Source organism: Nelusetta ayraudi, unplaced genomic scaffold (assembly GCF_046127955.1).
Source record: "Nelusetta ayraudi isolate G7.1 ecotype Tasmania unplaced genomic scaffold, CSIRO-AGI_Nayr_v1 ptg000011l, whole genome shotgun sequence".
NCBI classification, from domain to species: Eukaryota; Metazoa; Chordata; class Actinopteri; order Tetraodontiformes; family Monacanthidae; genus Nelusetta; species Nelusetta ayraudi.
Genome location: NW_027466061.1, coordinates 12,499,498 through 12,523,773, shown reverse-complemented (window position 1 = coordinate 12,523,773; position 24,276 = coordinate 12,499,498). Strand labels below are relative to the sequence as shown.

The following is a 24,276-nucleotide window of genomic DNA, read 5'->3' as shown; positions in this document are numbered from 1 at the left end:
GGTGACTCGAATTACTCATTTAAATGAAGTTCTGTTAATCATTTGTGGCCGTTTTGAAAGTCTGCAGCATGCAGGTATTGATTTGGACTCCCTGCCCTGGTCTCACCAGTGACCTCGTCCTTGTCAACACACAGGCACATTGAATTAATGGTGGCATTGACTGACTCCCCTAACCAGTAAAATATTCATAAGGATTTTTGGGGGGCCGTGAGCATTCATTTGTATGTGTTTAGTGGTGGGACGTGTGTGTGTGTGTCTGTGCGTGTGCGCGTGCGTGTGGGTGCGCGCGTGTGTGTGTGCGTGTGTGTGTGTGTTTCTGCTTACGTGCCTGCAGTCCTCCACTCCAGCTTCGTCACCACTTCACAGCTCCACTAAGTCTACAGACAGATGAATCCTCCTCCACACTCTAAACTTATGTTGAAAACAAAGCCAGAAAAACAATAACACAGTATACAGTGGCATAATTCCTTTAATGTGTCCTTTTGTGTCCTTGTGTAGGAGGAAGTTTACTGGTGGCCGTCACTTCCTGTCCTTAGCTGAGTCCTCGTGTGGACACAAGAGACACATTTTAAGAAATCAGTCAAATTGAAAATTTAAAGAGTTCAGTACATCTGATTCCTCAAACACTTATTTTTCTGTATGAGCTCCATGTGTGCCCTCATTACCTTTTTCATATCTTGTTTTGAGAGGAAATAGCACGGCACCAGCTAGCGCAGCCTGCTCATTGTTTTCAAAGATCCAGTGGTTGCAACAAAGATATTTTAGCCTTTTTAGAAGATGGCACACCAATGTAGAAATATTTAGACAGTTTTCCAGTAACATTTTAGAATAGATTAAATTTAATCTTTTTTTTACTTTTTTTTTTTATTTTTTTGCTTTGCAGATCTCAGTGAGCAAATAAAAGCATTCAACCCTGTGAAGAGCTGATTATACTGGAAAAATCCATCCCAAAATACAACTTAAGAAACTATGCCTCACTTTCATTGTAATGTTCCACTTTGAATTTTTCATGCCAAACTAAGGACGCATTTTGGAGCCAGTTTGAATATAGTGGAGAAGAATTGCAGAGTAATTTCTAATTGGCCTTGTCTCTGCTGCTTCTTCAAACCTCATTCTGTGTTCAAAGGAAGCGTGAACATGAACATTAGGAAATCTTTCATTCTTCTATTTTCTGCATTTACAGACACAAAAACTCAGAGACTGACTCACAATGAAAGGTTGAGGTCCTGCATCTCACACGGTCACACTGTTTCACCGCTGGTCCTGTTTTGTTGTTTTTTTTTTTTTCACACTTAACCATCTTCACGGTAGCAAGGTTTGTACCCTACTGTTGATTTCTTCTGTCTCCTCCTCCTTCACCAGGTGCTTCGGCGAGGATTCTTGTCTCTCCATCCCCGACATCAAGGCGGTCGTGATGGTCCTGCCGCCCAGTGAACCGAAGATCACCATCACAGGATCCAATCGACTCGTCAGGCCTGCCGGTGACCTGCGCGGCCCCCTGGGTGTGGCGCCCTTCAAGGAGCTGCGCATCACCAGCACGGTGATGAAGGGGGACGGCCTGGGCCGACGTGAGTGGAGAGTCGCGTGCGCAGTAAACACAAGCCGTGTCGTGCGACACACACACACACGAAAAGCAGCTACTGTGACACTGTCCCTGCAAACTGCCTGCAGCCCGGCGGCCTGGCGTGACCGAGGTGATGCACAACCTGGACTATTGCGACGTGCTGGTGATCGGCGAGGAGCTCAACCCCGAGAGGGAGAGTCTGGAGATTCACCACAGTGCTCTGGTGGGAAAACACCTGGACGCCACCAACTCCACCTCTGGGATCTCTATATACGGTAGGTAGGGGGCGCCAGAGAGGAGAGTGCCGTTCAGAAAGTCAGCGTGAGATGCATTGGAATGCGTCCGTGCTGATGTCTTTAGTCTTCTCTCAACTGAGCTGAGGGAGCTGTATCGCCCCCTGTTGGTGAGGGGCGTGTGGCTGCAATGCTACGCTAATTAACGTAAATGCTTGATTTTCAAATGTAAAAAATGACAATAAAACATTATCATGGTTGTTTAATAGCTGCAGCGATATTTTCTTGCTGTCACTGTGAGGCTCAATATGGTGCTGCAGTCTTTACTAACTGGCTTGCACCAGCTAGTAAATTCACCAGGCCATCAGTTACTTGCTACCACGGATGTTGACGGAGGTTTAATTCCATCATCATCATCATCATCATCATCATCATCATCATCATCATCATCAACAACAACTTTATTTATATAGCACATTTTAAAAACTACAGGGGTAGCCAAAGTGCTGTACATTTGGACATACAAATAATTTAAATTAAATTTAAACAATTGAATTAGAAACCTAACACAAGCATAAGGACAAAACAAAACAAAACAAACAAACAGGCTCACAGCAAGTGCTTTCCCATCATATTAATCTCAAATGATTGCACTTGTTCATAGGAGCATATCTGCATTTCATGTTTGTCTGACTGATTATTATGTTTTAAATGGTCATGTCTGTTGTAATGTCACATGCTAAAAAAAAAAACGACTAATGATTTCAAGCTTGGCATTTTGCCCCTGTGGTGTGTTTCCCAAGGCGTGGACTCCATGGCGCGCTATGAGCAGGCGCTGAGGCAGGTGCGCTACAGGAACTCCAGACCTGCCGCCCTGACGGACAGGAAGTTCAGACTCACCTGCTCTGAACTCAACGGTCGATACACCAGCAATGAGTTCATTTTGGAGGTCAGTCTCAAAGCTCCTCATTACAATCCTTGCATGTATTTTCCCAACCCCACGTGGTCCCCTGCTGTTCTCCCATGCGGATGAGGTTGTACCCTCTGCCCCCGCAGGTCAGTGTTCTTCACCACTCGGTATCCCCGGAACATGCCAATCACATGGCAGCCCAGCCCCAGTACATGAGACCCGTCCATCACCCCTTCATGATACACACTCTCAACTCACACATGTCAGGTGAGCCGCACTCCACTCGCAGCTGAAGCACATTCATGTTTAATAGAGGTCAGAATGCTGCTTCACTGGAAAGAGTACTGTGTTTTTCCGCTGTTCCCACGCAACACATCCTGCTAGCGGCTGCAGAGGTCTGGGGAAAAATTGATTTCCTGGGCCCAGCTCGTTCGCGCATCAAAGCAATTCTTAAAAATCAAACAGACGTAGATGGACCCTTTATTAGATTCAACTTCCCGCTAGTTAGCTGCAACATCCGTCCAGTTCAAGTTCTTTCACTCTTATTCTTCCATCGTGTCCTCCAGGAACAGCGCCACCGGCAGCCACAGCCGTCATCATAGTTTGCATCGCCGCCATTGTGGTCATCGTGGTGATTGGCGTGTACCGGATTCATGCCACGCATCAGGAGGAGTCCAGAGAAGACGAGGACGGAGGCAAAGACCCTGTGGAAGACTGGGAGAAGTCTGCACTCACCATCACCGTCAATCCCATGGAGGTTTGTGCTTGATTGAAAAGGCGTTTAGTCACGTCAGCATGTCTAAAGATGAACATCAAAAGACTCAAATGAAAGACCAGACAGTAGAAGATGAGAAATTGGTCTGTATTATTAGACCTGTGGTGACAATCACTGAACCTGTTTCTGTTTTCTAGAACATCCAAGGAGCTCACGCTCTGGATGAGGACGAAACAAAGGGACAGGTGGAAGGGGAGGAGGAGGAGGAGGAGGAAGAGGAGGGGCAGGGACAGGTCGAGGAAATGACCAGCGCTGAGTCAGACAACAGCGATGAAGACGAGGAGGAAGAGAAGGACAAGAGAGTGGACATGAGGGAGAGAAAGCAGAAGGGGAAAGTGGAGTGGGACAGATCCTCGGCAACTTACTGATTGCACACCTACACATAGAAACACTCCGTTCACGTTCCCCTCTGCATCATCTGGACACGCACGCACGCACGCACACACGCGCGCACAGTTGTTCCCCACAAATCTCTCTCCGGTGTTGTTTTTAATGAAACCTCTCCCTCTGCTGGACAAAGTGTAAAACTACAGATTCAGTGAGCGTCACTCTTTATTCTCATCAAAGCCAACCGACAATTAGGAAAAACGAGTGATGAATATCTGCCAGCAGCCCTCTTATTATGTCCGCTACATTAAGTTGCGCATGTGTGCTGCAAAATCTGACATTTATACTCTCACGAATTTGCTCTAATTCGCAGATAGATTGACGGTCACACGGGCTTCTGTCCCGACTGCTAACATTTGCATTTACATGCATCCTCACATCACACTTGTATTGATTTCTTCTTACAAATGTTCAACAATAGATTGGCGTCTTAACACATATAGTTGAGAGGAATCCATATACATAGAAAGTACATAACCCTTATTTAAATGTTTCCATATTTTAGTTTCTGCTATAATAGGTATAGCATAACTACTGTCACCCTGTGTGTGTGCCTCTGTTTTCCATCTCTGAAACCTCTGTTTGTGACTCTGTGTGATCAGTGCTGAGTTTCTCTCAACACTTTTCAGTGCTGTGTTTCTGTGGCCTGGACGCTAAAGAGAAACAAGATCCTACTTGTCCTCGTTTATTTGAAAAACAGAACTAATATATGTTTAAAAATGTCATGTAGCTTAATGTAATAATTGCTGAGCAGCAGCAGAATTATAAAAAAAAATGTTTTATTTGATTTTGTTCAAGTAATGACAGTAACAATGATTAAAAAAGCACATTACTTAATAGTTTTGAGCTCTCTATGCAGTCAAGGACTCAGAGTAAAAAGCCAGTAGGCAGAAACAGGGACAGTCTAGCAAGGTGTTTTCACCAGACCCAAGGCCGGCAGGCTAAACATGCTTCAGAAAAGCAGAAGAACTGCAAAAGAAGTGCTGATGTCCTGACTTTACTGTCTGCCATGGGTCAAAATACACACTTCCTATGTTGCAACTCCCCCATGTAGCATCTGAGCAACCTGTTTAATACCCAGGAGACGTTGTCTCGAGAGCGGACCTTGACTTGGACGTAGATCAGACTGACACCATGCAGAGTGGACATGCAAACCGAACCTTTTGGCTCTTCAGAATGAATTCATAGCGACTCCATTTGCCATCGTCATGCCCTCTCAGAGGAAACATCCCAAATGTTTTCATACAGAATCAGTGAAGATTACTTCCTGTCTTGAACTTTGTCCTCTACTCCTCCCTCCATTGGCCTTTAAGCACCTGTGATTGACATCCCATCCTTGTAAAATAAATTAATAAATTGCCTTGTTTGATTCCTGTTCCCACTTGTCATAGTGTGCTTCTGAGAAGATTTAAGGTTTCTTTGAGGTATGAAAACAAATCCTGTAAAAAAAACAACAACAAGTAAAACGTTCCAGACAGTTATTTTATATATCTGTTTCTTTTTTCTTTTTTGTAAGATAAAAGGTTGGGATTTCTGTCTCTTTAGTGGTCATCCCACTGCTTTCTGTATATTGACCAATAAAGACTTGTTTTAGAATCTAACCAGCATTCCTCCTTTTTTCATGGTGTATGTATTGCACATGGGAAGCACCACACTACAATGGGTTTCCATTCATCTGACTCAAGGAAGCATGTGTGTTTACTTGAGCCTAAGCAGTGTATGTGTAATGTAATGTGACTCCGACCCTACATTTCTCCGCCCAGCAGCTCCCTGAGGATGAGGAAAACATGATTGACTAATTACCTTGATGTACCCTTTTATTTCCCTCTGAGGAAATCTAACATGACTTTTGTCTCTTTACTTTCCTCATCGCCCCCTTGGATGTTTCCCAGTTAAAATGGCTACTTTTCCTAAGTTTCCCCAAGTTTTTAAAAACCTGTGAAAATCTTCCATCCGGCTTGAAGCAAAGATTCAACACACTTGACTTGTGTACATTTGATTTGTTGCTCTTAAAAGTATGTTGACTGGGAGAATATTATATTAGAAATCATATAAATCATCTTGAAAATCATCATTAATAATATCTTGTCGAATCCACTGCAGGTATACAAGCAGTTCTTGCTGGTTTTGTCAGTTTTTTCTGTTCTGTATCTTTGCAATATGCTTTTTGTCCACTAGATAGAAGCAAATCTCACAGCAGTTTTCCCAAATGTGTGTTGACAAGGAATATTACGTCTACTTTCACTAATGACGGCTCCAAACATTATGTAAACACATCCAATCTAAAAATGAACCTATAACTCAACTGTTAGATGAGCTGGAATTGAAAACAACTGGACCTACAAGTCAAGTCAAGAAGAAGTGTGGCTCTTTGTGTAATCTGACGGCCCTTAATTGGAGTTTAATTCAATGGATGGTGTTTGTGCGGCTGAAGCGTTGCTCCAGATTGCCTGGCCACAGTGATGCTGACCTTACATTTCTCCGCCCAGCAGCTCCCTGAGGATGAGGAAAACATGATTGGCTAATTAGTACCTTAATGTACCCTTTTAGTTAATCAAGGCTCGGTCAATAAAACCATAATGGGCTCAGTGCTGGCCAGGGATTGCTGTTCCTGACAACAGACTGGATTTGTTCTCATCCATGTAGCTGCATTGTCTCCCTTTTTCCAACAGCGAGACACCAGTTGGCACTTTAATCGTGAGAACAGAAAAACAGTAGATATAGATATTGTAGTCATAAAGTTACCGGACGCTGTTCGAGTGAGGCAAAGGGCCCACTACAATATGAAGATTGACTGTGATTACAGTTTTCTAAATTAATCGACCGGAGAATAGCTGTGCGCACTGTTTATACAAGTTTACTCTCCAAAAAATGTGAGCAAACATTCACAATCAATTATTTTCATTGTAAATTGTGATAGAAAAATAATTTCAGTGAGTTTCAGGATGATGTGGCCCCTTTAATGATCTTGATCACAATATACTACGTCTTTTTCTATTTTCAGACATGTTGAGATTTTGCGTTGGGTCGCTCTTTTTTATGCTAAACTTGACAGTTTATTTTTTGCATATTTTATTACCCACTTAACTTTAAAGATTAAAAGCAGCAGCAGACAGAAGTAAATGTTTAGCTTATCTGTCAATATGCTTTATTTATTAATTCTTTTTTAAAGAAAGAAAAACAGCAGAAATTGTGAAAGAAATTAGACAGAGTTTTTGAGGTTGTTTTTTTTCCAAATTCACTTTTATTCACATTTCATATGTGTTGACGCTGTCTGTCCCTCCATACATTCTACTACGTTCTTAATGGTCCCTTTCCTCCCGCCTCATCCTATCTGATTAAAAAAAAATCAAATCAGGAGGTAAGAACACTTTAACAAAGAGTAATAATAATAATAATAATAATAATAATAACAATAACAATAATAATATAAAAGCAGCATTGAAGAAAACGACCTTTTTCTCTCATCACCAGTAATAATAATTTCCCCTGAATGTAACCATCAGAATTTACTTTTTTTTTTTAAAAAAAGGAACAAATATATACCCAGCTTGTGATAAATAATCAGCGTTTTCTTCTTCATCCTGTCATCGTCATCATCATCATCGTCATCATCATCAACATCAGAATCGCACTCACAATAAAATTAATAACAAAAAAAAGTAAGAAACAATCTCTTAAGTTAAAAAAAAGTGACTCAAGCTTTTAGGAAACAAAACATGATTGGTCTACTGTGTGTGTGTGTGTGTGTGTGTGTGTGTGTGTGTGTGTGTGTGTGTGATCTATATTTGCCTCAGTTCTTCTGCTCCACCCAGTGAGAGCACTAGCGCCACTGTTCTGATCCTTCTCCTTTGTCTGTTTGTTTGTTTGTGATCATTAAGACAATTGTGTGGACAGCAGACAGACTGTGTCTGGTACCGTTGAGCTACAGTAGATTTGCTACAAACAGCAGGCGAGGCCCCCCCCCCCAAAAAAAAAACAAGCCAGCGATGGGATGCTAGCGCTAGTTCCGACTGCGACAGACCGCAAACCTTGGGCTCTGACACGCTTGATGGCTTGGTATGAAACACTTTGGTCGCTGTTGACATCATAACACACACATCCTGTGAGGAACAGTTTGACTTAACACTTTTGCCCCACTTGTTTTCTACAATAAAGCCCTCAGTAGAAATGCAGAGTGAAACAATAATGGTAGACCTTATATTTCAACATCATTCATAATTCTCACATAGGCCAACATTACAGGCATCACTTTCTTATCATGGTCATGTATTAAACTCCCTGAAATGTTTCTTGTTCTATCTCCTTGTTTTATTAAATGGAATGCTTAAAAAAAAAAAAAAAATCCTAATTCCCAGTCAAAAGTTTATTTTTTTTCTTTTACAGTTTTCAGTACATCCACATTTTGATGGTTGCTAAAAGAAGAGAGAAGTTTTGAGATACTTCAAGATGTCGGTCAGCTCCATAGTTGGTGACATCTGTACAATGCTGCCAAAAATAAAATAAAATATTTATCTGTTTTCCCAGCTTGATTGGGATTTTCAGTATTTCATTTTAACTAATTAATCAAGACGTCCTCTATGCACAAATAGACTGAAGCCTTCTTGATGAGTTCATTTGAGCCGATTATATCCAAAGCATTAAATATTCCATTTAGCTTGTTGTTTCAAAGTGGATCATTTCAAATAACTGCGAGAAGCCATTCATTATTCAAATAGCCAGAATGTGAAGTCTTGTCTTTTTGTAGTCGTGAACTAACCCAATCATGATTTCAATGGATGAGGGAACTGCCCCTCTGCCAACTCCTCTCCTGCCAGTAACAGTCTTTAAGATTTAAGACAGCAATAGCTTTTTCTGTTAAAAATCCAACACTGATCAGTTTTTCCCTTCCTTCATGCCAATAATTTTCACCTCGGTGGCTTCATGTCATGTCATGGAAAAACTGGACGGGTATTGTGGTTGCAGCCTTACTGGGCATTTTTGTACGTGAATGACAGCCAGATGTCATCGCAGGCCTGGATATATATATTCTGCGTGTATCATGTGTACTTTTTATCATGAATTCTAACGGTCACAGACTCTGTGTGTGTGTGTGTGTGTGTGTGTGTGTGTGTGTGTGTGTGTGTGTGTGTGTGTGTGGGCTGTTGGTGAGACTGTCAGTCATGTTAAGAAAAAAAAAAACAGTCAGCGCTTAAATCCTCGAGGTCATCGGGGCCCTGCAGCCTGCCAATTCACACTATAGTATCCACCAGCTATGATATGGTGACAGACTGTGTCGAAAAAAAGGCCTCCGGGGAATAGAAATAGTGTGCTTTCTTGTCTACACTTCACCACCCTCACCACTAGGGGGCAGCGGTCGTCTTGACACGCCCGTGCCAATAGAGGATGAGCGTTTTCCTTTCAGTCCGGGTGAGCTCAGCGCAGCGCCGGTGGGACACCATCCTCAATAATTTATTTCAAGTCGAGACACAGAGGGAAGAAAACAAAAAGCGGGTGGAGGTCCAGAAGAAGCTGGTGCCATCCAGGTCCTTCCTGTCCAGTTGGTTTGAGCTGTGGGAGTGACGCCGCTCCTGCGTCCGGCCTCCCCCGGTCTCAGCGCTGCTCCCGGCTGTGTGCGCCGCCCTGCATGCTGCTGGTGTCGGTCACTGGTACTGGAGGTAATTCTTCAGGGACTGGGGCAGCGGGAGGCTCTGGATCTCCTGCAGCCGCTCCCGGCCCAGCGCCAGGCGGGCCGCACGCCGGCACAGGTCCATCAGAGGGAGGGGCTCAGCTGCAGGTGTGGAGGAGGGGAGGGGCAGAGAAGGAGACGGTTAGTGACGTGGGCACGCGAGAGTGCCACAGAGGGCAGATGTGTCCTGCATGGACTGGTCTTCTCCTGATAACAGCTGTCCTGCTTTTTTTTTGGAGTGTGTGGCCTACGTGAATGTAGGGCATCTATTTGTGGATGATATGTGTTAACCGTGTTATGCTGGTACCTATTGGTTTTTTCCTATTAATTCCAGGGTTCTGATTTCAGATCTTCATCATAAACCTGCACCCACTCCACTGAGGAAAAGAAACCTGATGCTCTGTCGGATCTTCTGTTAGAGGCTGAGGGGTGTACGACTCGGTCTCAGAGGGCGGAGCCAACACCTGGCTGGGGTTTCGGGGGTTATGTGGGAAGAGGCATCACTGCCCCTCATGACATCACAAAGGCTGGAGAAGCATGCGTTATAGCGCACATCTTGTGCAAAGCACAGCAGGCTGACATAGAACAGGAAGGACTGTCCTTCACTACTCTGGCTAGAGACAGAGTGCTAAAGTGAGTGTTGCACAACATGGCACCTGTGGTACAGCAGCAGAAGTGTCTGCACCGATCTGCGTCCAGCTCTGTTCTGACCTTGACTGGGTTGAAGAGGTAACAGATAGCGGCGGCTGCAGCCTGAGCAGCAGCACACACAGACCGCAGAGGGCCGCAGTAATGGAAACCAGTTAGTGGACGATATGGAGTTGAGTAAAAAAGACTTCTAATGCAATATTCACTTTAGATATATAGGTCTCATATCGGGTCTCAGCAGGATCAGCATCTTCCTGCTGTCTACACAAACACACACACACACAAACACACACACACAGCGGTGCAGCTACAGGAGCAGCTGGTAGCGAACGTCTGGAATACAACAACAGCTGATGAGAAGGTGTGCGCGTGTGTGTGTGTGTGTGTGCGCGCGCGCTTGTGTGTCTCAAGGTTAAACCCACAGGATGGAGGACGGCGTAGCCGCTATACAAACAAACACCTGCCGGAACTCAGCACGTGTGTGTGTGTGTGTGTGTGGTGTGTGTGTGTCCTTGCCGTGTGTCTGTGGCATTACTGCTCATCCAGCCACGGTGACTCTTTCATCACTGTGGCTTCAAACGACTGACTGTTGTCTGGTTCCCCGTCCTGCCTCCTCTCATTGCACCAACATGCGTGAGGAGGGGAAACATGTCTGCTGTGTCTGAGTGGCATCATGCACAGCTGCAGAGAACAGATTGACACCAGAGCTTCTGTGCTTTAAGAAGCCTGAACTGGTCCTGATTGGAGCTGTGGCGTATTCACTTCTAATCCATGTTGTTGATGAAAGACACCAAAAAGTCTCTGAAAACTTTCTTTTAACTTAACCAGTGTGTGTGTGTGTGTGTGTGTGTGTGTGTGTGTGTGTGTGTGTGTATGTGAGTGTGAGTGTGAGTGTGAGTGTTCGTGCGCATGTGCTTGATGCTGCCAAAAAGAGCAATTTGTGCCAAATCAAATCCTTTTGGAGTGCGCTCACTCCTTCCCAGTGCTCTGTTAAGTCGAGATAATTTCACTAGATAACACAAAGACAACACACAGACACACGCACGCAGCCGTATTCCCGTTTGTCGTTTCCCTTGTTTCGTCTCACGTACTTGGCCACGGAAGAAATAACCGCAATTGTGAAGATGGCTACGAGATAAACCACGGAATATACGTTTATTTACGATGCTGAGAACGCTGTGATCTGCATTGCAAATGTTCAGTCGGACTCTGTTGAGCATCACATCCATTATCTGTCCTCCTTCCGCAGAGCTGACGTCCTCAGCAGCTCCTGACAGCTGGCTTTTAAACAGAGCTCTCAGACTGAAAGCAGATAAGACGTATTGATTGTGTATGTTGGACGAGATGTTTTATCCTGCCAGAAGTCTCTCCGGCAGCGGGCCCAGCTGCTGAGGCCAGAGGCTCAGACGCACTGAGCTCTGCTGCAGCATCAGGCTTCACACTTTAACAAGCCAGCCTTGGATGGGATCCTACTGGGTTAACGCTGGCAGGTTTAGGGCCAGTGGTGCAATGTGATTTTCTTGAGGAGTTTTTTCAGGTTGTCTGGACTTTGACCCTCTCCAGAGGTGAATGAAGAGCCGAGGATGTGCAGAGTGAGTCCATCTCAGAGAAACCAAACCACCGACCCATTAGTGCGGGAAAAAGAACATCATGGCTGTGAATCATCCAGTTCCCCCCGCCTCTTTTCTGCACAGCTCCTATGAAGTGATGGGAATAAAAACCTGCCAACCTTTTAGCGACTGGTTGGTTTACCCGCAAAATCTATTCTGGTTTTATTAATCGGCCGAGGGGCCGGACCTTTGTGAGTCTAGCAGGACAGTTTTACACACGAGAATTATTGCGCGGTAATAATTTGATCCAATATCTGACGTGTTCCCGGCTCGTGCCGCCGCGAAGAGAAGCATTTATATGGATATGAGTTGTGACCCTGGGTCGGCCGCAACAGGGGCATGAAGTAATAAGGGCAGGCGCACGATGCGACACCAGCTCCATAATGAGATGCAGCCACGGTGGGATTTATCTTGTGAAGACAGCGATTACGAGGGTGTGCCGAAAACGCCGGCGGAAGCCTCACTTTGGTGATGGATGTTAAAAGTGACCTGAGGGGATGTCCAGGCAAAAGCACAGTCTGACAAATGACGAGGAATATGCGAAGAAAAAAATAGCTTAAAAAAGTTTATGACAGGCATAAAAACAGCAGCATTTTTATGTCAAATAATTTTTGGGGGGGAAATGCTGAAACGTGACATGCTGTGGAAGCATCACCTGCTCGACAGCCAGACTTGGGAAGCTTGCTAGATCACCTCCTAGTGGTGAGCTACGGTATTGACTACAAATTACCCCTCCTACTGGTATTAATTGTACAGTATGTAATGCTATAAAAATGCATCATTTTATCTTCATATCCTTATTGTCACCTCCCAGCAACCAGGTAGTGGCTTCTGACCCAGGTGAGTCCTTCTAGTTCAGTCAGGAAGGTGAACAGTCAGCAATTAAACCTCAGTCATCACAATCATGACTGCATATTCAGGATATTTGGACTCGACTTCTCTGCACACTGCCGTCAAAGCCTCGTTCCTCCACAGTGCTGCATCAGCGACATGGAAATATCCATCTATCACATTCAAAAATCATTGCTATGGGCTGAGACAAAAAACATTGTTGCACATGTGACATTAAAAAAGTGTGCCCCCTCTTTAAAACTATTTAATTATCATTGTCCTCGGTGTGGCTCTGGAAGTGCTTGAGAGCACAAGAGGCTGAGGAAGCCAGAGGAGCATGTAATCCCCTAATCCTTTAATTAAAGTCAATAATAAATTAAAATTGTAATTGCAGGACTTTTGCGAGTCAACAGCAGCAAGGTTATGACGAAGTTAAAACGCAGATGTTTGTCCGTAAGGGGCATCTGTCAGCTCTGACCTCCTTTCAACACTAATCTACAACCATTTACGAGAGAGACCTGCAGTCAAAGCCTTTTTTTTCCCGGTCTTGATCAACTTCATCATAGGCCTGTCACCTGAGTGCTGTACTGACTTCCATAAGGCCGAACGAGGCAGAGCCAATGGCAGAAATGCAATAAAAACTGAATCTGTAGAGAAACACGGCATGCCACTGGTCAAAGTGCTCGATGGGAATTCTGTTTGTGGAAGACGGAGGAACGAGTTAGGTCTTCACTAATGTGTGGGACCAGAAAAAAAATCTTAAGGATACAAATTTCTAATTGGCGGAATAACTATTTTTAATGTGTCGTTAAATGATAACAGTGAGTGACCTTTTATTTTACTTGACGAGGTCTTGAATACAGAGTCCGTTCTGCTAATCATACAGAGCAAAGCTGCACTGAAACAAGTTTTCTACCATTTTACACCACCAGAGAAGTAAATCTGAAGACAAACAACCGCAGCGAGACACCGAGTCGTACCTCGAGCCACCACAAACACGCACAGCGGAGTAAGCAACCACATTTAAGCTGCAACAGAAACAAAAAGAGCAACAAAGGCGAGAGGAGAGATAAACAGGAGGAGAAGCTGCACGTGAACAGTTTCTCCTTTTCAGGAGAAAGGACCTCAAGATGGTGAATTCCTTCAAAAGCCGCAGGGAGAAGTTTGGCGTAATTCGTAACTAAAGCACTTCTGGAGGTTGCTTCTATCTTCATCCCCAGCACGGCCACTTCCTGGCACGCTCTAGTGTATAGGGTGGTGGGTGTTCACGCCTAATGTGGTTATGTCCTATGGAGGTTCTGCTTTTAAGGGCGCCAACACCAGTAAGTCCCACACAGACTCACTCTGAAAGCCTTCTTTATTGGCCCTGAGCTGGACTTTACAGCCATGTGTTCAACATAATGATCAAACGTTTGATCACTTCGCACAGTACTAGTAATCAGAGAAGTAAAACAATTGAACTAAATTTAACATCAACACATTACTCAACCACACAACCACCAAGAGATGCAAAAATGCATCTTGCATCTCTGATGCAATTGCAGATGCAAAGATTTGCTAGAAAATGTTTTTTTAGCCATTGTTGGCAAAATGGCCCTGTTTAATTAGGAAGATATTGTCACTGGCTGATGGGAGGATCCGTCGTGTCAGTACTGACGCAGCGGTTGAGTGGCTGCTCCACTTTCTGCTTTCTGCTAAAAATGAACCCAGAGTGCAATTTCTTGGTAAATAACAGGTTTTTTTCCTGAATGATAATCACACGGGGGTGGAGTAGAGTGACAACAAGAGAACGTGAGCAATAACAAGTGACGCACACAGTGTGCACACAGCTCACAGGCCAACACTTCAGTCTCCACAACAGCACTGCACTTAGTTAACTTCAGCAGAGGAAACTGCGGCGTTGACACCGACAATCCATTCACTTTTCCTCAGCTGACATCCACAATCTGGCCGGCAGGAACTTAGACCAGGTGACAGACAAGCCACTGCAGTTTTGACTCTTGTCCTCTCTGTTGTTAGCCAACACACAAAAAAATAAGTAATTACTAATCTCTGCAATTAAAGTCAGAGTATTTATTACCAGTGTGTTGAGATAATAGTGTATGTACAACACCATGGTTCCACTGTGGTCCTCCTGAAGCCCGCTGAGGATGCAAAGTGTCGCTGCTATTCCATACGGACCCATTTATTTCTGTCATAAAGGAAAAAACGTCTCTATTTTCAGCAGGAACTGTTGTCATGAAAATGCAGCAGTTGAAAGCTCCTCCTCTTCCGTTTTGCCCGCAGCCAAGTTTGTTGCCTGGACTGTTTGCTCTGATCTGGCGCTGTGATTCATATCTCAGCAGCCGTATTACTGTCACGGAGAGGGATGGGCACTGTGGGCAGAGCTGGCGCGCCCGGCTCTGGCTGAAAGGAAACACAATCCACGCCTCCAGCGCTGTAAATCCACCGTCCGCCATCTCCTCTGGGATGAGAGGCAGCGTGATCAGAGAAACAGGAGGAGGGAAGATGAGGAGGAAAAATAAAGGGGAGCGGGGCAGGAGGTGAGGCTGTTGGGGGGTGGAGGAGGCCTCAGAGGCACCTCACTCATCCGCCACAGTCACAAGCTGCAGGGAAGCCGACGTTATTCATTAAAATGCCAATATTCCAGGAAATCCGTGAGTGTATTTTACCCAAGACACTTTCAATTCACATTCCTGCTTACACGCAGTTTGCCTCACACGATGAGCAATCAGTCATCTGACATGCAGTTTACTGTAAATCTGAATATGTTGATGGGCAGCGCCTTCTCAGCATGCAAGACATCTTGTTAGTGTCGTCGTTCTCTTTACAAGTAGGTTTTTTTTCAATTCTGGAACAACACAAGAGTGTAAAAATGTGCCCAACAAGCCGTGACAAACCTAAACATCAGCAACAGCCCTTCATCACTGCAGCCTCTGTTTCAGCTTTGTGACCTCAAACTTTCCTATTTCAATATAACAATGAACAGCAAAAAAACAAAACAACCGTTTGTCGATGTGGGACCAACTACTCATAAAAGGAGTCAATTCTGGACCCACAAGGTCTGAGCAGCTACATGAGTTTTTCCAATCAGATGCAACATCGGCCTTCGGGCGCGTGATGAGAGCAGCATTGTTATTTTCCAGGTCTGGCTGGCGGATCTGCAGGGCTGACGCTCTGCCCCGAGTTTTGCCTGTACGACGCTCTCTTATCTCCGCCGTGCACATGCAAACTCTTTAATGCCGTTTCACTCACACGGACAGTAAATGTTAAACGACTTGTTTTTCCCCGTTAAAGTGGGGCTGCACATGTTGCACGGTGCCGCACCACCGCCCAGCAGCATCCTCTAATTAAAGCCTTAAGTCTAGCAGCACAAGTCCTTTAAGTTTAGCCACACATGGCCGGTGTCACAGACAGACAGACAGACAGACAGACAGACAGACAGACAGACAGACAGACAGACAGAGATAAATAGATAGACAGACAGACACAGATAAATAGACAGACAGATATCTCCTTTGCTCACTCGCTCTCTTTTTTCCCCAATTCCAGAAATTTCTAAGGAGGAAGAGGAGTTCAGTAACTTTCACCACTTGACACACCAGCAGAACGTGGAATATGCGACAGACAGACAGATGGACAGATGGATATATAGATAGATAGATAGATAGATAGATAGATAGATAGATAGATAGATAGATAGATAGATAGATAGATAGATAGATAGATAGATAGATAGATAGATAGATAGATAGATAGATCTTGCCCTGTTGGCTGGATTCGGTGTGAATGGAAAACACACGTGCACCAACACGTATACAGGCATGAGCTCTCACACGTGCGCATTAGCTGACACTCAACATCACTGAGTCAGCTGAGGAAAAGAGCTGGCTGATCCTCTGCCTAGTGTGTGTGTGTGTGTGTGTGTGTGTTGTTGCTCTGACTGGATTTCTGAGCAAAGATAAGACACAGTGGCACGTAGGTGCAGCTCAGTGAAAACACGATCTGCCTTCCCACCTTCCAGGAACCTGCTGAATGACAGGGAGAGGCAGAAGAGCTGGGATTTAGGGGAACTGTTCACAAAGTGTCATTATTGCCAACGCATGGCATCACAATATGGCAAGTGAGCGCTTGTTCTGTGGAAGACAGAGCAGGCGTGTGTAACATCAGAAGTTACACACTGGTGCAAGTTTTGGATTGAAAGCAGTGAGTCACCGTCCATTGCATCACTTCTGAATTTACTGGACTATCAAATATCAGGGATTGTTTTTTTCTCTCGCAACTCAATTTCTTTAACTTTTCCAGAGAACTGAAGATGAAGACAAAACCAGGAGATGAAGCGCGGTACACGCCACAGCAGGCCTGGATTAGAGCGATGCAAGCGAGCAAGCGCTGGCAATAACAAGCGATGTTTAGCAGCAAACTCACTTAAGACGATAAGATGGATGGAGTGTGAAGGGGGAGAGGGTTAGTTTATTTATATAGTTTATTGTTGGCAATTAAAAACATGAGAGCAGATTTAACCATGTGGCTACGTAACAGTACAAAATGCCTTTGTTGTCTGTATCAGTAGCTGTATCATTGCTTAATTAATTAATGGTGGTTGTCTAATCTGAATATTTTTGATGCTACATTCCATCATGTAACCTGTAATGTAACCATGCTGGTCTTTTGCCGGCTATATATTAATGATACGAGAACGTCTTTAGCATACAGAGCTTTAATCTCTGTTCTAATGCCACAGAATGAAAAAACGCAGCCGCCCCAAAGTAAGACTTGAATCCCTCAGATGTAATTAAGCTCAACACTCCTGATCAAAAGCCACTCAGCATTTTGCAATAGCGGTTAAACATTGAGCTCACAGGCCCATAAACCAGCAAAGGAATGATTCTCGGGGCAAAAGGCAAGGAGCAACTGTCGCATATGAACCATAAAAAGAAAATGTTCAACGCTTTATGGTTCATGATAAAATGTAGAGTTAGCAAAAAAAAAATGGGGGAGGAGTCTAAGTGTATTGATAGTATTACTGTTGGCTCTTCCGAAACAGTGCGGGGAAGAGACGTCAGCGCGAGAGACAATGTTTAAGTGGGAGCTGAGTTGTTAGGAGTTTCTGAAGTGCTGTGAAAACAGTCGAGACTGTCAGGACCGTCAACATGGGAAGCTACTACCCTCCAGAAAACGCTGGTATGTTTTCAACAAACTTGTGAGGCAACTTTGTAGCAAAGCTGCGCATTTGTGTTTGGTGCTTCTATGGTTTTGGGCGTACAAGAGCAAAGCTGTGATAATTGATAATCGTTTTTTTGAGCGTCACGGTCAGGAACAGTTGTCACACCTAATCATCCTCTAAAAAGGCTCTGGGCACAGACTGACACTTTTTCCATCAATTCTTCCTCTTTGCTGGCAGTATCGCAGCAGCTCAACGTTTTGCTGGTCGGTCCCAGACGAACCGGCAAGAGCTCAACCGGTAACACCCTGCTGGGACGGGGTCAGGTCTTTGAGACCAGGGGCGGCGCAAGCAGTGCGGCCGCCAGCGGCACCGTGGCCAGGCGCCGCCTGAACGTGGTGGACGCGCAGGGCTGGGGCAGCTCCGAGGAGTTCGTGCCCAGTGAGGAGAAACGCGAACTGCTGAGAGCTCTGTCTCTTTTCGGCCTGGGGGGGCCTCACGTGGTCCTGCTGGTCCTCCCCCTGCTGGACTTCACCCAGTCCGAGTGGAGGGCACTGCAGAGGAGGATGGACATCCTGACCTCCACCGTCTGGAGACACACCATGGTGCTGTTCACGTGCGGCGAGAGACTGAAGAAGAGAGGCTGCAGCGTGGAGGAGCACATCCAGTCGGGTGGCCCCGCCTTACGTCTGCTGATGGACAAGTGCCGCCACCGGTACCATGTGTTGGACAACAAGGCGGCCGCGACCCAGCGGCCAGACACTGGTGCCCAGGAGAAGCAGAGGGTGGCGCCGTGGAAGAACAGAAGTGTCAAGAACATGGGGAAGAGGAGAGGAGTGGGAGGAGTAGGAGGAGGTGAGGGGCGAGCGAGCCCGGCGGGAGAGCAGCAGCAGGTGAGTGAGCTGCTGGTCAAAGTGGAGAACATGTTGGAGGAGAACGGAGGGTGGCACTACTCCCTCCACATGTACCAGAGGATGGAGGAGGAGTGGTGCCGCCGCAAGCTGGAGCTGAAGGAGCAGGTGGAGCGCGAGAGGAGCGATAGCGACGAGAGCAGCGAGGGGGACGAGCAGGAGACCCGTCCACGGCCGGCGGAGGGGGAGGAGAGGGAGGAGTCGGACCGCAGCAGCGACGCCAGTGGACAGGAGTCTGAGGAGGGGAACTTGTGGGACGACTTCAGCGGCAGAACGATAGAGCTGAAGAGGCTGAGCTCTTTTGGCATGGAGGAGAGGAAGACCAGCAGCAGAATGACAGCGCTATGTCCACCTGACGGGGGTCAGAGGTCAGCCTTTAGCCCCATCAGAGGGCTTGCATGAACAAACAAAGATGGGACAGATCATCTGTGTGAACACTTTTCTGTGAGCTGATGCACATCTGCCCCTCCGGACTGCGCAAAGGCAGCAGTTGTGCTGTAAGACTGGCTACAGGTGGGGGCCAAATATGGGCAAATATGAACTTTTGAGCGCTTTCGTTCACTGCCTCAGTGTCCACTGTGAGACCGTGAGACCGTGGGTTCCATCCCGGCTGAGACTTGAAACATGACACTCAGCTCAGCGGGTTTTGTTGCACTTTGATATGTGACAACTGTCTGGACTTTAACCACACAATGTCTAATAGTGTTGTCATCTGGTACTGTGCATATGATTATCTGTAATTAAGTTAGTAATATTAGCAGTAATGTAATGACACAATAGCCTCATGATTGTTCAGTTTTATGTTTTTTTCCGACGCTTATTTTTTTCCCTACATTTTTATTTCCTTTTATATTCCACACATCTTTAAACATGTTGATGACGACATGAAATATTCTGTCATTCAAATGCAATAAACTGCGCAAAGTTGCAAAGCTGCTGTTTTAGAATTGCACACGTCTGGAATTACGGCTGTAAAAACGGCGCAATAAGCAATGGGAAATCATAGTTGGTTATCGCTGTATCTTTGCGTTTTCAATCTGGAAAAAAAACAAAACAAAAAAAACCCCAAGGCAATCAATGTCAGCGTGTGCAGTTTCAGGGGTAGGAGTGGAGGACGTGTGGTCCACCAGCCATTTCATTACATCTGAACAAATTGTCAATTGGCTTCAGGGAATTACTGTCTCTTCTGGGCTGACGCAGACTGTTAATCCTCGGCTGTGGCTCGCCGTCATGAAGCCCTGCAAGGTCAGTCCTGCCGCATCCGGCGAGGTCAGTCTCAGCCAGAGACACCAGATGCCCAAAAATGCGCATCGCGAGATTAAAACGATCTCCAGCCCTCAGTGAGGAACGGCCTTGACTCGTATCAACTGTGACGAGCTCATCGAGACATCAGAAAACACCCAAATGCCCCAAAGACATTGTTGGTTTGTTGTTTCTTTTGGGAGGCAATGCAAAAAAACTGAAGTCGCTATTCATTTCTATGGTTCAGTGGAGGGCCAGAGTGAACAAAAGTGCTCTTATTTTTACTCATCGACTTCCTTTAACTTGGACTGTCAAGCAGCTTTGCCATTCATTTGGCTCCTCAGTGTGTTTCCACTTGGAAGCCGATGACATGTACCTTCTGTCTGACGGGGTTTCGATGCGATCATGTGCCACATCGGGTGTCTCAACAGTGCCAGCCTCTTCATTAGACTCTAGGTTTAGGAGTAATAGTCGTGCTAAAGCTGTTGGGATGAGTTTGTAATCAATTGAGATTAAAAACTACGTTTCAGCTTCTTTGAGATTTCTAAAAGTCTAAACAAGTTCCACAACTGGCTGAATCAAGTCTTCAAAACACACCCAACAGACTCAGCAAAATAAAATGGTGATAAACATTTATTGGTGTTGAACTACAGCCTTGAAACGCAGGGATGAGATGGAGTTTGATAGCATTTTATGCTTTCATTGGGCTTTGTTGTGCAAGTGTTTGATAATCAAAGCAACATTTATTGCTTGTGATTTATCAGCCTTGTACCTCAATGACAGCGATACAGTCTGACAACCTGGTAGGACGCCTGCGACTTGTGAAGGTCTAATGATAAAATGACACTGAGCAGTGGCAGTTGCCCTCTCGTCTTGGAACTGAACTGGACGACAGCGCCGACAAACAAATCTGGTTATAAACTCCACTTCCTGGGAATGACGTCAGCAAACAGTTGACTGACAGCAGTTTCTGCCACCACTTCACTCTAGTCATTATTCCGACTAGCCCTTGCAAAATTCATCAATTTCATCTTAAAGGGAATAAGTTTCAAATGGATGTAAAGAACAACATGATTACCGGATGTAATGATTACCGGTTAAATGATCATGATAATAATGATCATTAAAAACATGTTTGCTTACAGCTGTTTGAAAACCTACTACTCATTGCTCAGAAAAGCAGCAGCGGTCCCTCAGACACATCGTTGGTTGTAAACAGGGCGGAAGGAAGTTCAGCACAGCAGACAAGATTTCTTCAGTCTGCAGTCTGCTCGTATTCTGGCTATTACAAGGACGCTGAAAAGGAAACTGGTCGCCAATAAAGTAAACTGAAGTTTTAAGTGTTAACGTTACTCCTGTAAAAATATAACAGATTATTGGTGCGATTAGCAAACAGCAGCAAAAACAGCATCTTGTGTTTCGGTACAGTCGCTGCTCCTTATTTATATAAGTGGGGCAGACGCACAATAATTATACTAGAAATGCATGTTCGGTCCATTTCTGCTCAGGCACAATACTAGCTCCGCTGCTAAAGTTATAAACTCTGTCGTAGCTCCAGATGTCGGTGTTATGTCGAAATCTGTTCACCCGTTGATATGTGTTCCCCTTACCTTAACCTGCACCCAACCTTATCCATTACCCTCAACCAGTCGTCCTTTAAATTGCTTTACCTGACTCTAATGTTTATCTTAACTCCAAACAGAAAACAGCATTCCGTGTTTTTTTTAAAATAAATAAATAAATAAAATCCTAGAGGAATTTCTAATTCTTTTATTTGTGTTTTCAAAACAAAACCTGGCTAAAACTTGGTGTGTATAACTGCTTTTTTTGGACATTTCAACAATACCATGATAATAATGATAATCATGACAATTTGGGTCACAATAACCGTGATGTGAAATTTTCATACCGTTAGATCTCTATTCCAGATGCACTGGAAGACGTCAGAGAGGTCATTTAAGGGTGGAAAACATGTGACAAGGGATCGCTTTCGCTGCAGCAGCTCAATGACATCTGACCTGAAAAGAAAACCGTGAACTCTGAATATCCACCCGGGAGTGGATCGTGGAAATATACACAAGATGTCGGAAACCATTTGATTAACTGTTAGGCAGACACCTGCAGCGCTGAGGCCGACTTGCAGTGCGACAATATTGTACCGATAGCTGGAGAAACATGCTAAACTAGAAAATGTGACGTTTAACGCTCAAAGAGGACACACATGAAAGTGTTGACAGAGTAAACTGCTGGACTGGGCTTGTTCACTTGCATGTGGAGTCATCACGAGGCACTCATGGGTGTTTGTTTGAATCAGCTGTAAATACATAACGACCCAGTGACCCACTAAAGCACTGTGGCGTAATTTTTTGTTTTTAACGTCTGGCCTACAAACACTAACGCAGCCGGATGAGACTAATGCAAATAATGAACTGTCTCCCCAAAACATGTACGAGTCTTGCAGCGTAATCTGGGAGACAGGGATAGCAAGAAGGATGTCGGACCTGCAGATGGGCTCCAGTTTTCCTCAGCGTAGGTGCTGGACAGCGGCTGCTCCGGGGCATGATTAGCCTAGCTTTCTGCAAAGATTGGCAGCAGGGGAGAAAAAAAACCACGGTGGCCTAGAATCAATAGATTTAGGGGGGGGGAAAGATGAAAAAAGATAATCTTAAAGAAGTTCATATTGTTTGAGTATTTCATCTTGATTACTTGAAATGTTTTGTTTCCTGGGCCGATTTTAGATGCAAACTAAAAAAAAAAGAAAAAAAGAAAAACGTTTGCAGGGAAGCACACTGTGTATTTGCCTCCGAAGGCGACTGCATGAGCTGCTCTATATTCCTCTTTTCACCAGGAGATGAACTAAAAATGGAAGAGAAAGCAACGTCACTGCCAAGAAAATGTGTTGATGAATTCAGCTTTACTCTCTTTATGGGAAGCTCAAAGTACTTTTACGACGTCGCCGTGTGTCAGGAGAACAACCAGCAACAAAGTCTATGATGTCAAGGACACAATCAGTTTCACACAACACATGAAGCTCACTGTCGGAAAAAGGTAGGTCAGTTGAGAAATTTTGCTCTAAGAAGGTGAAATTCTGTGTGGAAACCAGCCAATTCTCAGAAAATATGACCTTTCAGAGCGCCGATAGTCGGCAGCGAGAAAAGGATCAGACCAAAAAGAGGAGGCTTAGCACGGCACTCGGTGGAATCACCACAATCACTGTCTCCTTCAGCAAACCCTCAAAGAAAGAGAAAGGATCAAGTGAAGTGAATGGAGCACCAGATGAATGAACTGGAAGAGTTTCATTTGAGTGAGAGGGTGCAGGGATCTGTAAAAACAACTGAGTCCACACAAAGGAGCCGGAGGCCTGGCGGTAAACTGGAGGTGTCAAGAGGACAAATTGAAGTGCTGATTGGAGGCCCAACCCGCTGTTTCCTGAACAAAGAGCGGCTCCGCTGAACTGACTGGGGGGATTACAGTCCTCACACAGACTGGAAGTGATGGGATCCATGCATTCCTAATACTGGCCCTGACTGAGTGCATCTACGAGGTGGTTGGTCTAGCAAATGAAAACTATGTTCCCGAACAAGCATAATAGTGATGATTCTCTCAGGTTCGTCTACTGTCGCCTCAGTTTGGTGAAACCTGTGATTTTGCAGTCCAAGTCAGGCACAGGTTGTGGGGTTTTTATTAGTTAATAAGATGATCAATAACTGTCATCAGCTGCGAGGGCTTCTTCACTTCATGACTATTACCGCAGTGTGAAATGCACACATGGACACAGGCTCCCCTACATAACTCAACACAAGTGTTGGAGACAAATCGTTATATTATCGTCTTCACACATGAAAATTTGCGATGTGAATCTTTGCACATGAGCTGGACACCGAGCTACCAAACCTGCTACTTAGCAGTCAACGGCAGCGGCAACGTGGTGGAAAGCAAATAACGACAAAGTTGCACGTGCACGCCTTGTTGATCAAGGAACCAAGAGAGGAAGAAATCAAAAGAAAGACACAGGGTCCTTCTCGCGAGCTCAAGTGCAGAAGTTAATGTATGTAACATGTTGTGCTATTGCTTATAATAAGATATTTGTTGGTGAAGCATTGTTTTAAGTGTCGACAATTAAGTCAGACCTGACATCTATCTTGGTATTCATCTGCTGGGCAAAAAGGCCGTAAACACTGTATATTGAAAAAGAAAACCAGCAGGAAGCAGTGACCAGGCACAGAAAGAACACACCCTCAACCAAATAATGTTTGGAATAAACTGCAGATTTCTTGTTCGACTCTGACTGGGATCTGGACTGGACCACTCTGGACTGAACTAGACTGGACTG

General features: G+C 45.0%; 3 protein-coding genes across 4 annotated transcripts in view; 2 read left to right on the top strand and 1 right to left on the bottom strand.

Moving 5' to 3' along the window:
- Positions 1-5,470, top strand: part of clstn2a (calsyntenin 2a) — a 108,768-nt gene extending 103,298 nt beyond the window's left edge. The window contains exons 13-18 of the mRNA XM_076021087.1: positions 1,363-1,568; positions 1,672-1,839; positions 2,601-2,746; positions 2,854-2,974; positions 3,274-3,464; positions 3,620-5,470. Of these exons, the coding sequence (XP_075877202.1) occupies positions 1,363-1,568; positions 1,672-1,839; positions 2,601-2,746; positions 2,854-2,974; positions 3,274-3,464; positions 3,620-3,850 (1,063 nt within the window). The 3' untranslated portion in view covers positions 3,851-5,470. The remainder of the gene's footprint in view (positions 1-1,362; positions 1,569-1,671; positions 1,840-2,600; positions 2,747-2,853; positions 2,975-3,273; positions 3,465-3,619) is intronic.
- A 1,620-nt stretch (positions 5,471-7,090) lies between these two features.
- LOC142885010 (SPRY domain-containing SOCS box protein 4-like) overlaps positions 7,091-24,276 on the bottom strand; it is a 51,375-nt gene continuing 34,189 nt past the window's right edge. Inside the window, exon 3 of one of the 2 annotated variants that reach the window (XM_076021085.1) lies at positions 7,091-9,639. In XM_076021085.1, the coding sequence (XP_075877200.1) occupies positions 9,512-9,639 (128 nt within the window). In that variant the 3' untranslated portion in view covers positions 7,091-9,511. Of the gene's footprint in view, positions 9,640-21,776; positions 22,520-24,276 lie in introns of those variants that run through there. The other variant, XM_076021086.1, reaches the window with a different exon arrangement.
- On the top strand, positions 17,288-19,257 carry LOC142885009 (GTPase IMAP family member 1). The gene is made up of 2 exons (XM_076021081.1): positions 17,288-17,810; positions 18,031-19,257. Exons 1-2 carry the CDS (start codon positions 17,780-17,782, stop codon positions 19,101-19,103), a joined length of 1,104 nt encoding a protein of 367 aa, XP_075877196.1. The 5' UTR covers positions 17,288-17,779; the 3' UTR covers positions 19,104-19,257.